General features: G+C 41.1%; 1 protein-coding gene across 4 annotated transcripts in view; it reads right to left on the bottom strand.

Annotated features, from left to right (window-relative positions):
* AKT3 (AKT serine/threonine kinase 3) overlaps positions 1-16774 on the bottom strand; it is a 156332-nt gene that overhangs the window by 6927 nt on the left and 132631 nt on the right. For all 4 annotated transcript variants that reach the window (XM_080586761.1, XM_080586762.1, XM_080586763.1 and 1 more), the window contains exons 11-12: positions 14780-14994; positions 12039-12126 (exon numbers count right to left, since the gene is read on the bottom strand). In XM_080586761.1, coding sequence (XP_080442887.1) covers positions 12039-12126; positions 14780-14994 — 303 coding nt within the window. The remainder of the gene's footprint in view (positions 1-12038; positions 12127-14779; positions 14995-16774) is intronic.

Here is a 16774-nt window from a genome sequence, read left to right as displayed (position 1 = left end):
TCCAGAACACCAACACTGAGCAATTAAATTCTTAATTTACCCCACATAGGAAGAAAAGCTGCTGTTAACCTCCTCCTCCCACCAGGCTCAATGCACTAGACTCATTTTATGACAGACATGATGTACTTTCAGAAGCTGTCTTTTCATAATCACTTCATACAGTAGTATGAGTCTCCATCATTTTACTATGTTCAATGCACATTTTTAAGACTTTTTGTACACAGCTAGCCTGTCCTATCAGGGCTGTATTGTGCAACTATGTAGTGCTATAAAACCAGCCAAAGAAAAACCTTGTTCAACAAAGAATAGATCTCTATCCAGAAAATTATTTATCTTAATTCCTAAAAGTTTACTGTTTGTTTGTTTTTATGACAAAGAAGGCATAAAGGAAAAGAAAAAAAAAGATTGAATTGTGGAAAAGTGTATAAAATGGGACACTTAAAATATAATCAACACAACTCAAAATAATAGCAAAAAAAGAGAATAATAATAATAAAAAAAAAATTACATAAAACCAAGTACTGTAATCTACTCAATTTCAAGTGCCCACCACTGCATATTCTTTTCTAGGACACTTTTATGGTTCTCAGCAACTGTGGTAAACATTAGATAAGCTCAATGTGAAAAAAAAATAATCCATTAGCTAACATGCTATTTTAACAATTTCTCTACTTCCCTGATAAGGGTTATTTTCCCAGATCACTTTTTTTCCCCAAAATGATAATTTATAGGAAGCAAAACTTTTTATCTGAAAGTACCAGCTTTTGGAAAACCTTCTTCCTTCTCGATCAAGGCCAAGAAACAATGTCTTTCTAATGGTGCAATACATGTCTCCAGTAGAACAAACCACTTTTGCAATAGAGTAGACCAGAGGTCATTTGTGCTACAACTATTAAGTGAAGAGGAGAAGAAAACACTGACTATGCAGTCTTTAACGATTACTAGTTAGATCAAAGTAGTTAATGAAAAAGAAAAGACAGGCAGGGTAAGATCATAATATATAATAATGTATGGATTTGCAGCTGAAGAGGAAAAAAGTAATGCATTAGCTGGCAGGTTCTTCCTTAAAAGAAAATCTGGCTAATTACTGATTTACTCTTCTTTTTTTTCCCTCTTTTTTTGTCCACTGAGATCAACAGGCTTCACTACGACATTAGTAAGAGAAGCACAATACTCGGGACTCCTTAGGAACAAGTAACTACAACAGTAATTTCAGTCAGGCTTTACAAGCACAGCTAACACAAACGTCACCAGCCACAAGCACATTCTGTAACAGGAGGGGGTTTGGTCCTCCAGTGCCATGCTCGGTAGCCAGGCTTCCAACTGTTTAATAGGAAACTGTTCATCAACACCATCCAGTAAGTCAGCGGCTATGCCACAAGTCTAGATGTCTGGGGAAGTGAAACAAGAAAAACCCACAGAACTCCAGTCTATAATGAGAAGGGAGGAACCTGATGCAGATTTACGTCACTGGTGCTACGGGATTCAGTCATCTTACAGAAGTACCTTTCGTATTTGAGACATGAAAAGCAGTAGGAGGCTTCAGTGGCTGTAAACACAAACCCTGCAGCCATGTGGCTGGTATTTACACAGGTTGTACCTTCACATACACCAACACTGACAGCCTAGGGGAAAGAGAAAATGGCAGCTGAGAGCAAGAGGCACAAACACAAGGGAGAGAAACAGGAAGGTTTCTTCACTCTTCCCACATGCTCTGCCTCCTTCCCTCAGCACATCATCGCCACTGTCCCAGCTGGGAGGATAACCAGAGCTGGGGCTCATTCCTCTCGACCTGCTCTAACCCCTCACAACAGAACAGCCGAGCCTAAAGTCTCAGAGTTGCGCTGCAGGGGCCTGCTCTGCCCTCACATACACATCTTCCCCTCCAGAGATAAACTCTCTCTCTGGCCTCCACATAATTGCTGGGATACCTTCAACACAGACTCCCCAGTTTAAAGGGAGAGCCTCTAAAATAATTTACCAGTTGCTGCACAATTCCTGTCAAGAAACAAGGAACTGGCAGGCAGTGCTTGGGTATCACCTCCAGAAGAAAAAGGGACAAATGGGATAAAATGCTTTCCTAACGCCCTTCCACATAAAGCAGGAGCAGGGAGCACAGTACGAATGATGTGCACAAGTGCACACAGAAGGACACCATACCTCCACAATACAGTCAGGAGATTAGAGGCAGAACCATTCACGTGAGACAGATTTTGTAAGCCATGTCACCAACGTGCCAGGCCATGCTACAGAAATTTGGCAATTATCTTTCTGGAGGGATGCCACCTTTGTTCATTAATTGTCAGATTTTATTTAAAAGCAGAAAGTAAAAATCTCCCGAAATTTCAGCTGTAATGAAACTGTTAGAAAGACGAATAAGATGCAACTACTGCAGAGATAACCACTTAAACTGACACAGGGCCTGAATAATAACCCAGAAACTTCTCCATACAACCCGAAAGCTTTAAGCTCAGAGGCTCAATGACAAAGAACAACGCACACAATACTGAGTACAGCTCTGATAATCACAACATGAAGATGTCTCTCTATACCTAGTAATAACTTGTGCTCTGGTGCCACAAGGAAATGGCATCTAGCCACTCTCACCACAGCTTCTCCCCACTTCTGACCTGAGAAGTCAGAAAGTCCAAAAGGAAAATGCGAGCACTGCGAGGCACACAGGGTAATGAGTGTCCAAAACCAACAATACCAGCTTCAGTTAAACTCAGCCTTGTCAGTCTGTGTGAGACTTGTGGTGCTTGGTCCTGGTCCTGGCTGCCTATCTTCACCGTGTGACAATTTGCCCTCTCGTAGCAGCCTGGTCCACTTCAGGAGGAGGACACTTGACCAAACAGGAGAGTTACATGTTCAGCACTCAGCAGTTGCCTCTAAGAACCAGAAATACAGACCATGTGTCCTTCGGGCAGATCCACAAGGTGCTGAGTGTAAGGAGACGCACCTGAAGTGCTTCTACACGAACGCACGCAGTATGAGGAATAAAATGGATGAGCTAGAAGTCCTGGCCCAGTCCTGCAACTACGATATCATCGGCATAAGCGAAACCTGGTGGGATGAGTCCTGTGACTGGGGTGTCGCGATAGATGGTTACAGGCTCTTCAGGAGGGACAGGCAGGGTAGGCGAGGTGGTGGGGTGGCGATGTATGTGAAGCAGGGGCTGGACTGTGTGGAACTTCAGGTCGGCGATGGCAAAGTTGAGAGCCTCTGGGTAAGGATCAAGGGACGAACGAATAAAGGGGATGTCGTTGTGGGAATCTATTACAGACCGCCTGGCCAGGACGATAGCGCCGATAAATTATTCTTTACAGAACTAAGAGAGGCCTCGAGATTAACTCCCCTTGTCCTTATGGGGGACTTCAACTTGCCAGACGTTAACTGGGAGTGCCACACGGCTGACACGAGCAAGTCCAGGAGGTTCATGAAGCACCTAGATGATAACTTCTTGGTGCAGGTGCTAACGGAGCCAACTAGGAAAGGTGCCCTCCTAGATCTGTTGCTGGAGAACAGAGAGGGTCTGGTGGGAGATGTGGTGATTGGTGGCCGCCTTGGTCAAAGCGACCATGAAGTGGTTGAGTTCAAAATTTACGGTGACAGAAAGAAAAGTGCCACCAAAACCTCATCCCTAGATATGGGGAAAGCGGACTTCAGGCTGCTCAGGGAACTAGTCAGCAAGGTCCCCTGGGAAACTGCTCTTGAAGGCCTCGATGTCCACCAGTGCTGGTCATTCTTTAAACGATGCCTCCTAGAAGCACAAGATCAAGCAATTCCTAAATATCGCAAGTCAGGCAGGCGGGGCAGGAGGCCGGCGTGGCTGACCAGGAACATTCTAATGGAGATTAGGCGGAAACAGAGAGTGTTTCACTACTGGAAGGAGGGCCAGGTGTCATGGAAAGAATACAGGGATGCCGTTCGTGTTTGTAGGCAGAAAATTCGTGTGGCCAAAGCACACCTAGAGTTGAAGCTGGCTGTGTCTGTGAGAGAAAATAAAAAGGGCTTTTTCAGATATGTGAATGGAAAAAGGAGAACTAAAGAATACATAGGGCCGCTCCTTGATAGGGAAGGTCTCCTCACAGACAATGACATAGGCAAAGCAGAGACGCTTAACGCCTTCTTCGCCTCTGTCTTCAATGCCGATGATGGGCTTCGGGACCCAGGGTGCCCTGAGCTAGAGGACTGGGACGGTGGGGATGACAAACTCCCAACCGACCCTGAACGTGTGCGGGATTTGCTACTCCACCTGGATCCCTACAAGTCCATGGGTCCGGATGGGATTCATCCCCGGGTGCTGAAAGAGCTGGCGGACGTCATCGCGGAACCTCTCTCAATTATTTTTCAACGTTCCTGGGAATTTGGAGAGGTCCCGGTAGACTGGAAGCTGGCAAATGTTGTGCCGATTTACAAGAAGGGTCAGAAAGAAGACCCTAGCAATTACAGGCCTGTCAGTCTCACGTCAGTGCCTGGTAAAATCATGGAGAAGATGGTTCTTGAACTTATTGAGGCTCACCTGGGGGACAAAGCAGTCATTGGTCCCAGCCAGCATGGGTTTGTGAAGGGCAGGTCCTGCCTAACTAACCTGATTTCCTTTTATGATAAGATCACCCGTATGATGGACCAAGGGAAACCAGCTGATGTGATTTTTTTGGACTTCAGCAAGGCTTTTGACACGGTTTCCCATAGGATCCTACTGGACAAAATGTCCACCATACAGCTAAATAAAAACATCATACGATGGGTGAGCAATTGGCTAACGGGCAGGGCCCAAAGGGTTATGGTAAATGGGGCTGCGTCAGGCTGGCGGGCGGTCACCAGTGGGGTCCCTCAAGGCTCCATTTTAGGGCCGGTACTTTTCAATATTTTTATAAATGATCTGGATGTAGGAATAGAAGGTATTTTGAGCAAGTTTGCTGATGACACCAAACTTGGAGGAGTTGTGGACTCGAATGAGGGTGGAAAGGCCTTGCAGAGGGATCTGGATAGGTTAGAGAGCTGGGTGATCACCAACCGCATGAAGTTCAATAAGAGCAAGTGCCGGGTCCTGCACCTGGGACGGGGAAACCCTGGCTGCACGTACAGACTGGGCGATGAGACGCTAGAGAGCAGCCTAGAAGAGAGGGATCTGGGGGTCGTGGTTGACAGCAAGTTGAATATGAGCCAGCGGTGTGCCCTGGCAGCCAGGAGGGCCAACCGTGTCCTGGGGTGCATCAAGCACGGCATCGCTAGTAGGTCAGGGGAGGTGATTGTCCCGCTCTACTCTGCGCTGGTGCGGCCTCACCTCGAGTACTGTGTGCAGTTCTGGGCACCACAGTATAAAAAGGACATGAAACTGTTGGAGAGTGTCCAGAGGAGGGCTACAAAGATGGTGAAAGGCCTGGAGGGGAAGACGTACGAGGAACAGCTGAGGTCACTGGGCCTGTTCAGCCTGGAGAAGAGGAGGCTGAGGGGAGACCTCATCACAGTCTACAACTTCCTCGTAAGGGGGTGTCGAGAGGCAGGAGACCTTTTCTCCATTAACAGCAGTGACAGGACCCGCGGGAACGGGGTTAAGCTGAGGCAGGGGAAATTTAGGCTCGACATCAGGAGGGGGTTCTTCACAGAGAGGGTGGTTGCACACTGGAACAGGCTCCCCAGGGAAGTGGTCACTGCACCGAGCCTGTCTGAATTTAAGAAGAGATTGGACTGTGCACTTAGTCACATGGTCTGAACTTTTGGGTAGACCTGTGCGGTATCAAGAGTTGGACTTGATGATCCTTAAGGGTCCCTTCCAACTCAGGATATTCTATGATTCTATGATTCTATGTGTTACACACACGTGTACAAATAAAGAAATGAAAAACTAAATTCAGCACTGAGTTAATGGCTATAAGAGATGATGTTTAACACAAATCCCATTTCGCACCTGTCAGTCTGAATCTGCCCCAGCCATTTCCAAGGTTCAATATTAGAAATGACAGCAGAAGCAGTATCAAATTCTCAGTATCTTTACTACCTTTAGGAAGCAGCATTCCCACTTGGCATCCATCAAGAGCACCATGTGAGGACCACTGTTTTTCCACAATTCAGGACCCGGTAAACTTGCCACTCATCTCTTGGGGGAACAAAAGGGGTAGATACAGTACCTGACTACTGCAGTCATGGCAATAAACAGACAGACTGTGCTACACCTTCAGCTTTTTCACTCTGACTAAACAACTTTGCAAATACTTCAGTATGAGAGAAAATAGGTAACGTTATTAGCTCAAAGATGATCACACAGGATCAGTTTGTCTTGGATTGCACAGGAAGTGGCTGAAGCTACTTCCCAGAGTGACTGAAGCTACCTCACAGAGTGACTGTGAGGGACCTGGCCTGCCAAAAGAAAATTGTCATGCTTAAGAATTGCAATGCGATCTTCCTTCTCCTTTTAATTTAAAAGGACTTTTCCTTCCAACGAACTCAAAATTAACACAATCATAAAAATCTCTTCCACCAACAGCCTGCAGCTGAATAATACTATGAGATGAGTGTTAAAGGCATATGAGGTGCAGATATACATGAACCCAACTGAATTACCCAAGGCATTAAAATAAACTAGGTAACTAAATTATAACCCCAAAACTCACAAACACACTAATTCTTTAAGTATCATACAAATATTAAAGAGTGAGCACTGTTGTCCTGTTTCAGTTTTTAATCATGAGAAATAACTGTTTGACTCTTACGTATGGTTTAACTTGAATATGACATTGTGAGCTGTCCAATTTAAAAAAAAAAAAAAAAAAGATTGCTGTTGCATCCCAACATGTTTTCCTCTTTACTAATGAATTACAATGTATGAGATGAATTCTGCTTTTCTCACAGCTTATGTATTTTGAAAATGTATTATAAAAATAACTACAAAACAGATATTTTAATAATGCCTTGTATTGTCATCATATGCTGTATTTCAACAGTTGCCATCTAGTTTATTATTCAGGTCTGACATATGTCAAAAATTGTGTCAAATGTTACAGTTCTTTCTGGCTATGAAAGTTAATTATGTATTGGTAGTTAAGTGTTCATAATCTGATGTCCAGAAATCAAACTTCCTTCTCTGTTAACCTTCCCTGGAGAGCTATGTTACCAAAACTGCAAAGCTGTTATTCTCAAGAATCAAGCAGAGGAGACGGATTAGCCTAATGAGAACGGCAGAACACGTGCATTATACAGCGAGAAGAGAATGGGGTCGCGTCACTGCAACGCACCTTTGTATTTCATCACAAGCAGGCTCGGCTTTAAGTGCTGAAAACATGTCACGATTCACAGACTTTCCAACTCAAAGAAATATGTATTTCCATTAACAGACTAGATAACATACTAAATGACATTCCAAGTAAACAGCCTATTTTCACGTAAACCGAAATTCATTATATAAATGAATATAAGAACCAAATAACACAATAAAGAACCTTAAAGGGACACTAGCAAAGCCTGTCTCAAAATCTAATTTTTTTTTCTGATGCATATTTGTCAATGTGTTTCCTCATTCATATCTTCTAAGCTCCCTTCAAAGCAAATAGTTGGTGATCCTAAAAATCATGCAGAGATACTAACAACACAAAACCTTTAGCTCAGTTTTCAACAGTAGGCTGTCAACAATACTTTAACTAAAAATATGAAAGTTCTTTAAAGTACTGATTTTCCTCTCCTAATGATACTGTGCGTCCTTTTTCTGACACTAGCTCAGTTACTCAGTTACCAAAGGAAACAGGAGCTGATGAGCACTCTGTCAGTCTGTACGTCCTTCCCTAATAAACTCTGAATGGTTGGGCAAACGCACCACGATGGAGCAAAGACACAAAGACCACAAAATTATAGAGTTGAGCTCACTGAAGAGAAGAGCCATCCCCAGCCGCATCCCACCCCCAAACTGGTTTCCACTGAGCATCAAGCTGCTCAGCAAGTACTGGCTCCTCTGCCCCATGCGGGTGGCCAAACCAAAGGACAGCAGGGAGCCGGGACTAGCCTACGAGCCCTGGTAGGAAACCAACCACGTGTGCTGTGGGGTCAGAGGTGGTCCCAGGCAGCCTGGAGGAGGCAGAGCTGGGGTTTTAGTGCAGGGGGACACACCACATACGCACAGGTTCATCGGGGGGATTGCCCATGCTTGAACCCCATTTTCCCAGCAGCTGATAAGGCAGAGGGAACTCGTGAGCCTCGGGGCTACAGCAGCAATGGCTTGTTTAAGGATCAGACACCCTTATGTTATACTCTCCTCTTTGTAAATTCAAGCAGCTGGGCGAAGAGGTGGTAATCAATCACTAGCTGTGCACGTACAGTTTATAGTATCACTGGAAACACAATGAAAAGATCAGACTGGTTAGCAGCTTTCTGATCTTTTTACTACTTTGCATGGCAACAACACAAAAGCAAGCAACAAGGGTCATTTCTACAGGCTTTATTACGCAGCGGGTAATTGTGCCAAAATAGTACGACTCAAACTGCAACTGCTTAGAACCAGATGTTGGCATTTTCTTATTTCCCTCCTGCCCCTTCCCTTAAAATCTGATACACAAAAGCACTTAAATACGCATTCAGCATTGTAGTTATGTCACAGATTTTGCCAGACCTGAACCCAGAGCTTTAATCATGGGATTTCATCATCTGTTGTGGTTGTGCCTTAAGTAAAGCAAAAGCCGTCACAGCTGGAGGATAAGGAACAGCTTCATGCAGCTGTCCGACTTCACGCTGATGTAAGAGAGGTGCCTTGGGCAGCACTGCTCCGCCAGTCCTCAGCAAGGTTGGGCACCTCAGCTGCAACCACTGCTGCCATTTGCCCCTACTCCCCTCCCAGTACTAACAAAGAAATTTGCTCCAGGAATAACCAGAGACACTAGCAGAAATCAGAAGATATATGCAACTCAGCCCAAACTCCTGCACAGCTTCCTCCTCTTTTTTCCTCCAGATTACACACAGGAGGAAACCCAGAATTCGCTAAAAGGTCTGGATTTCCTCTGACATGAAGCTACCCAAGTGCTTCAAGCTGCATGCCTGAAGACATACCCAAATTCCTACCTTTAAATTAATGCCCATGTGTTTCTTGTTCAGTGAAAGATCCTAGACAGAACATCTGACAATTTCAGAATATTTTTGCAACCCAAATAAAAATACTCTAAAACTATTCTTAAATGAGTAACAGAGAAATGTCAAAAAGCTTCCTGGTTCTAGCTAAAAATAAAACAAATAATTTATTTAGAAGTATACGGGCTTTTGAAGTCTTCAGAGTTTGCCAAACTATTCAATTTCTCATACTCATGCACAGAGACGAAAACTCATCAGGGTTGAGCTGATCACAGGAAGAACCTGGCACAGACTGCTCTCTTTCATATGCCCTCATGATTTTTCTGCCAAAAATAAACACATCTGATCGCAAATGCTAAGTACTATACATTTTTCATTTAAAGGCAACGACCTTCTCTGCTCCAGTGTACCATGCAACATTTTATTATCATTGTGAAGTACCAAATTAGTTGAATTAGTTAGCAGTATCAGAGAGCTAATAATTCTCTTTGACCATTTGGATCCATTTGACCTGACAGAGCATTTGACCTGACTGTTTGCTGCATGAAACACTCGAAGTTTACAGACAGAGAATTCTGTCTCTAATCACACCAGTAAAGAGGTACGCTTGTAAGTACAGAGATGTCCTTAATCTTGAGTAAAAACGATAAAATCAGTGGCACAATGGCACAGCGTGCACATGCACAAAACTATTCCCCAGAAACTACTTGGAATCCACATGATTTTTTGGTTTCCATTACTCTGAATGTGAACTTCAGTTCTTTCGTTACTAACAGAAACACATGCCTGAAATGCAGCCAGAAAATTACAGTTTCATGGTGCATAAACCTCAAACAAGAATACTGTGAAATACTTTTACTATGCAAATGATTATATCAACTATAAATTTAATCAAGTGACCCTACTACTAATAATAAACAGCAACAGAAAAGCAAGCATAAAGGATAAAGCTATCTGAAAATCAAATGTGTTTGATGCATACTCCTGAGTTATTTTAGAAATTGTATCACACACCAAAATCTCAAAAATTTTCACATAAGCATTGTAATAAAAATGCTCAGTTAAAGTTCATTAAGCTTATTATTATGCTTTAAGTTTACATTTCCGAGCACGGTCTTCCACTCTGCATACTTCAGAACTGGTACGACAGTGCATGCACAGGAGGGACGACTGGACATCTCAACCAACCAGACAAATGGCTTTATAGTAGCAATAAAACTATTTTGGAATTAAACAGAAAAACGTACTGTCAGAAGTAATTTTAATGAGCTATTTTTCCCATAAAGAACACATTGCATGTCAATACTGCACAAAAATAATTCCTGTGGTCCTTGAAGTTAACTGAGGAAATCCAATTCATTTTTTACTAGCAAATTTAGTTTCTCAAAGCAGCAGTGGACAGAGTAAACAAAGAGTGACTGCAATTTCTCCAGTTATAACACTCCAATAAGCCATATCCACCTCCACGAGCATAAAGGCATACATACTACCCACGTTTATGTAGAAGCAAAATACCTCCATTTATTTTAATAGCTCAGAATAAGATCATGACTCTAAAGCACTTGCCATGTTGATTTGGAAAGATTCAAAGCACATGCTTGTAAGTTAAGAGTATATATATTTTCTTAACTGAATTTGATGTTGAACACAGTGTAGAATTGAGAACTCGGTTTCTAATGCAAAACAATTACGAAATCTTTTTCAACAGAGGAAGAGTAATGTAACAGCTTTTTCTTTCTCATTCAATCACGGCACATGTCAATCCAACCAGTTCCAGGTCCTCAACTTCCATTTTCAGATTTTATCCTCAAATACTTCTCTACAATGTCCTTACACAACCAACCAGTAACCTGATCAGTATACTTGTCCTGATTATTTATTTTCAAGGTTCTTGAAACATCATGATACTGCCAGGGAAAAATCACACTTGTATCAAGTAACTTCAGAGAGTACCATATTTTGTATCATAATATAAGGTTCGCATTTCAATTCTGGTATTTGTCAGAGAAATACCACACCAACAACCACACATTTTTAAAATTCCAGTTCAACAACAACTGAAAAAACAGTTTGTAGCATTGACATTGGAGCATAAACATATTCTGCTCGTTCGTATGTCTTCCATTTTCCTTTTTTTTGAACAAAGCAAAAGAGGAGAAAAATTTTAAAATTACGCAGCTCAACTGGCAGATTAACAATATATAACAGTTGGAAAAAAAAAAAAAAACAGAAAAAAGACTTCATCAAAATAGAAGGGTTTTATAGCAACAAGAAACTTCTTACACAAGTACTGAGAGAAAATCAGCTTATGTATATAAAAACAACTTAAGTCAAATTGAGTTTCACTACTTAGTAAGATAAATTCATTTTCTAAAATCATTCCCCAAGTGTTGATCATTGCGGGAACAGGACTGCGTTTAGACAAAACTGTTCAAATCCAGTTCCCAGTACTCTCTTTCTCCACAAGCTGTTTTGGCTCAGAATTATAATGCCGTTTTAATTTTCCTATATATTTCTCTAAAAATTAGTTTAAAAAGATATCTACTTAAACCCAGAAAATCAGGAAGTAGATTTTTGCTTTCAATTTCTCCATTATAAAATTTCAATAAAATCAATATTTCAATAAAAGGCAGAAATAAAATTCACGAAAAAAATCCATTTTTTATTTTTTATCATCTTCTTGATTCATACACCTACTTTTCTCTTGAACACCCAGGAAGAAAAAATGTAAAGGAAAAAAATTGGACATACACATAACAAAAGAAAAATCTGTGCTGAGTTTAGTTTGGTTTGCAAAATTTATTTTTGGTCCAGTGGCAAATTGAGAAATGAAAGATTAAATAAGTTCACCTAGTTCAGAATAATTATTTGCATGTATTAACATGAAAAGTCGCAAAGAAAAACATGGTTCCAGAGAGCAACAGTTCTATGACTATCAACAATCTAACAGAAGCCAGACTATTCAATGTCATATAAAGACATACCTTTTTATCATATACATCTTGCCAGTTTACTCCAGCAAAGAAACTATGACGCATGATTTCTTTTGCATCATCTGGGCCTCCACCAAGTCTAAAGAGAGAATTTAAAAAATCATATTAAACAAGCATTACTCTTAAAAGGAGATTAAATTACTGTAATTGTTAGAAAAACAACAATTTCTGAATATCCAGGAAAAATTCTGACCTATTTAATATGAAATTCTCACCTGTTTAATATGAATTCAAGTGATATCAAGATAAGAAGCGGTAACAAAATTGTCCAAATCATGTTCTGTTCTATTTGATTATTCCAACTATGGTGTTCATTACTGTCCACAATCAGTTTTTAATAATCCACTCATTTAAAAGACATACTTAATTTTAGTTTTCTTGAAAGACCAACTAAAGTTCTGGCACTATTAAAAACCAAAACCAACCTAACAGCACTGACACAAAATTTTGCCAGGGAGGTGCCAAGCACTGAATCAGTAATGATTCACACATCATTTTTATACAGTGTTCGCTGCTGTTGCATCTGGGTGCTGTAACAATTAACAAATTACCATAAAATAGTCTCAATCTGAGTCAATTAGTATAAATTAATAAATTGTAGGCCTGCTGAGAAGGTTATTTAAAGGCCATTGTAAATAACCACACTATTCACTGTGGCCCATAGCTTGCCAAAGCCAGACTCTGGCAAATCATCTTAGGAAGTGAATTCCACCTACTTTGAGTGAACTTGCATGGGGTGATTTGAGCTCATGTAAGCAGTCACTGCTGCCAAAAGAGGAGGGTCCCTGCCCATACCTCTCCCCTCTCACTTCCAACTACAGCATCATTTTCACTGATCGCAATACTCACTGGAGTCCGAGAGCTGAGTCAGCTCACTAACATGGAAGAAAACTAACCCTACAACAAGAAAACAAGAACGAACTGGCATTTTTTTGTTGCTTTAGCGAGTCAATTTTGACTCATCAACAGGTTCAGTGAGCTCCCTTAAGCTGTTGTTGGTGGAGATAGAGCCACACATCCAGAGGAAGGAACCTCTTCCCCTTTCAACAGCAGGTGGACTTCAGGACTGCTCAGCTTTCATCTAACTTCTTCCTAAGTCCAGCTATCCTATGGTCTAACTGAAAGAAGTTGCAACAGGAAAAAAATAGTAATAATCTTAAGTGAACAAACAGCCCATAATTGTTAAATACTAACAAGGAGAATGACACAGGCAGTTTGTGTTTCATTAAAATGAATTGCTAAAGATATAAAGAAAGTTTTTAAAGCAACCTTTTAAGACAAATTCCTCTCTAAAGCAAGGAGCAATAATTCACAAAATTACAGAAACATTCTGGACAACTACCTCAGTCCTGTAGTGACTGGATATAAAGTTATTCTCATTTCCATGCAGTATTTTTCTTTGTTTCTCAGCTACCCATTACAAAATTCTCTACATCTCCGCTAAGCATCCAAGTCTGCAGTCTCCAGACTTCTCTCAGTATCTTCCCATCCAGCTGCTCAGAGAAAAGCTGTGCTGCAGTTAACCTCTGTGCTCCTACCCTATTTATCAGTAGCTAGCACCAAAACTTGAATATGAATAAGCTTGTGAATATAAGTCTGTAACAAACACCACTGTCTGCAAAGATTAATTACAGGGAAGTATCTCTTCAATTCTAAAGGTTAATATATTTGATGGGTCAAACTGTTTGGAGGTTAAAATGCATTAGGAATTACTACAGAGACAAATTTTTACTTTACTTTCCATGTATTTATTTGGTTGGTCACAATTTGCTTTTAGTACATGGAGTAAATTTAGTTAAAACAGATATTGATGGGCAGCAACAGAAAGGCTGACTGCTTGTACTGTCCTGGCTGCTACACCTAGCTCAGTGCAGGTGAATCCCTCAGAGGGACATGGTGACTGGTCCTGCCCTGAGTACCAGCAAGCACATGCCTGCTACAGAAAACTTGAGTACAAACTGAGGATGAAGGAGGACTAGAGAAGAGAGAAGGACACACAGAGGAATGCCTGCAGCCTAAGGGATCAAGAAGACCAGGGAGACTGGGAAAAAGAGACAAATCTCACTGATTTACAAAGACAGAGATTTGTTTTGGAACCAGAGGGACTGGACACTGCCGGCCCAGTGCGGGAGGCACTGGAAAATAGATCACCTAGACAACAATCCTTCAGGAAAAAAAACACAACTAAGGGGCACAGGCAGCAGCTGGGTGATGCTTGCTTCCAAACAATGTACATCTCACACATAAGATGTATTATCTAACAAGTTTATAGTTTACATGATCTAATGTGTGTTCTTTTTACGTGCTTTAATAAAACTTACCTGTGGCAGCTTTTATGTGTCTTCAGGCATGATCACTTCCAAGAAAAAGTGGTTTATTCCCATTAGGCATTATAGCCAACTCAGGGCTAATTCGTATTCTGAAAAACAATCTAGAGCACTCCCTTTGTTCCAGTACAAAATCTAAACCTGAAAAGATCTGACTTTGTTGTGAAGGATTAAAAAAGTATTCTCTTCCACGTCCCTTTTCTCCTTTTGCTTGTTAAACTCACTGTTGTATATTATTGATGTATTGAAAAAGTGGAACTCTGAGGCTGTCTGGCTGTGTATGGCCCTTTCCTATGACTGAAAGATCCTTCAGTCAGGAAGACCAGGCACCACTGGCCTATTTTTACATTACGCAATATAATCAGAGTATTTATTATCACTGTATACCTAAGTAATTTTACTTACCGCTTATTTGGATCTTTTATCAGTAGGCCTGAAAGTAATGATTTTGCATCTGCAGATAAAGTTCGAGGAAATTTTATGTCTTCCATTAGTATCAGTTCAAATAGTTTCTCATGATCTTGGTTGTAGAATGGTAATCTTCCACACATCATTTCATACATGACAACGCCTAATCCCCACCAGTCCACTGCACGACCATAGTCATTATCTTCCAACACCTACAACAGAAATCAAAGCCAGCTGCAATACATGCACTACTTCAGGCATGATCATTTCATCTATTCAATGCATCTCTATATGAATGTGTTTTCTTCCACACCATGCAACAAGGTTCATTATGTTCCATGAAGTAGTCCAAAACAGCTGAACTGTACTAGTGCACAGAAGTATGGCAACATTTCATAGAATCATAGAATCATAGAATCATAGAATATCCTGAGTTGGAAGGGACCCTTAAGGATCATCAAGTCCAACTCTTGATACCGCACAGGTCTACCCAAAAGTTCAGACCATGTGACTAAGTGCACAGTCCAATCTCTTCTTAAATTCAGACAGGCTCGGTGCAGTGACCACTTCCCTGGGGAGCCTGTTCCAGTGTGCAACCACCCTCTCTGTGAAGAACCCCCTCCTGATGTCAAGCCTAAATTTCCCCTGCCTCAGCTTAACCCCGTTCCCGCGGGTCCTGTCACTGGTGTTAATGGAGAAAAGGTCTCCTGCCTCTCGACACCCCCTTACAAGGAAGTTGTAGACTGAACATTTATACGATACTATGTTTACCACGATACTGTATGTTTATATGATATTATATGATCACAGAAATATAATGCTTATATCATTTGTTAATATGATAATGCCTCCAACGTTGGGTGTCTTATCTTAAAAACAATTACTCCACAGTCCTCCTCTCAGGAGCTCTAGAGAATCGCAATAAGGAATCTAAACAGCATCTCTTGACCTCAGTAGATCTTTATACTGAATTACAGAAATGAAAGCAACATAACAGCGTAGACCCATAATGAAACCATAAGTGATAAGGAAACTAAAGGTTACTATATGTATACATACATAGTTCAGATTTCTGTGCATTACTAGGTGATCATACCCTTTCATTCAAAAGTCGTAAAAATTAGAACTTTATAAATGGTAACACAGAGGGCACTACAATGGCGTGTGCCTAAATTGCCAGTATTTGCTGTAGAAATGTATTTTAAAGAGGCAAAAACCTTAAAACAAGAAATTAGATGTAAATAATGAGCAGAAAGACAGACCAAAGAAATGTGCCTAATATAGATGGACTGTATTTATAAAGAATTAAAGAAATTTCCATGGTTTCTGTATCACTAAAAGGCAGATTCTGAAAAGCAGCACATATGACTGATTAAAAAGCATATACTAATCCACAGAAAACAAATGCCTTTTGCAACACACCGTTGCAGGCAACCAAAGCCACCAAGAGCTTACCCCAATTCAAACAGGAAGAAGACACACAGGAACTGTCATTAAGATACATGCTAGAGAAAGCCCATGGATGTGTAGTAACACCTTCAGGCTTCAAGGAATAAGGCAAACTCTAGCAGATCAGAAATAAAATTTTTCCATGAGCATGTTATATTGTGACTCTCTGAAAAGCGTAAGAATACTTCCAATAATTTCCTGTGAAGCAAGGGCAGACACAGACCTCACCCATCGGGGGACACCAAGTGGCCATGACCACATTGTATCATACAAGGACATGCGCACTACACCAGCCAGCCCTAATGTGGGGTGTAGAGCTCATTTATCTGCCTCTCCTTTTTCTTCTGCAGTGAATCCAAGTCCTGCTCTGAAGTATCTCCTACATGCTATTAGTAGAATATACATCTGATTCAGCACGGCAATTTTGACAATCCCACAGTAATTAATGCATTCATATTCCTAGTTTTCACTGTCCTTAAGGATACGTAGTAGAAACATGATGAAAAGAAGTGTATTGCAAATCCCTCTTGTGTATATATGATT

This window comes from Anser brachyrhynchus (assembly GCF_964034855.1).
Source record: "Anser brachyrhynchus genome assembly, chromosome: 3".
NCBI lineage: Eukaryota > Metazoa > Chordata > Aves > Anseriformes > Anatidae > Anser > Anser brachyrhynchus.
Note: the sequence above shows the minus strand (reverse complement) of the source record. Positions and strands in the feature narration are given on the sequence as shown.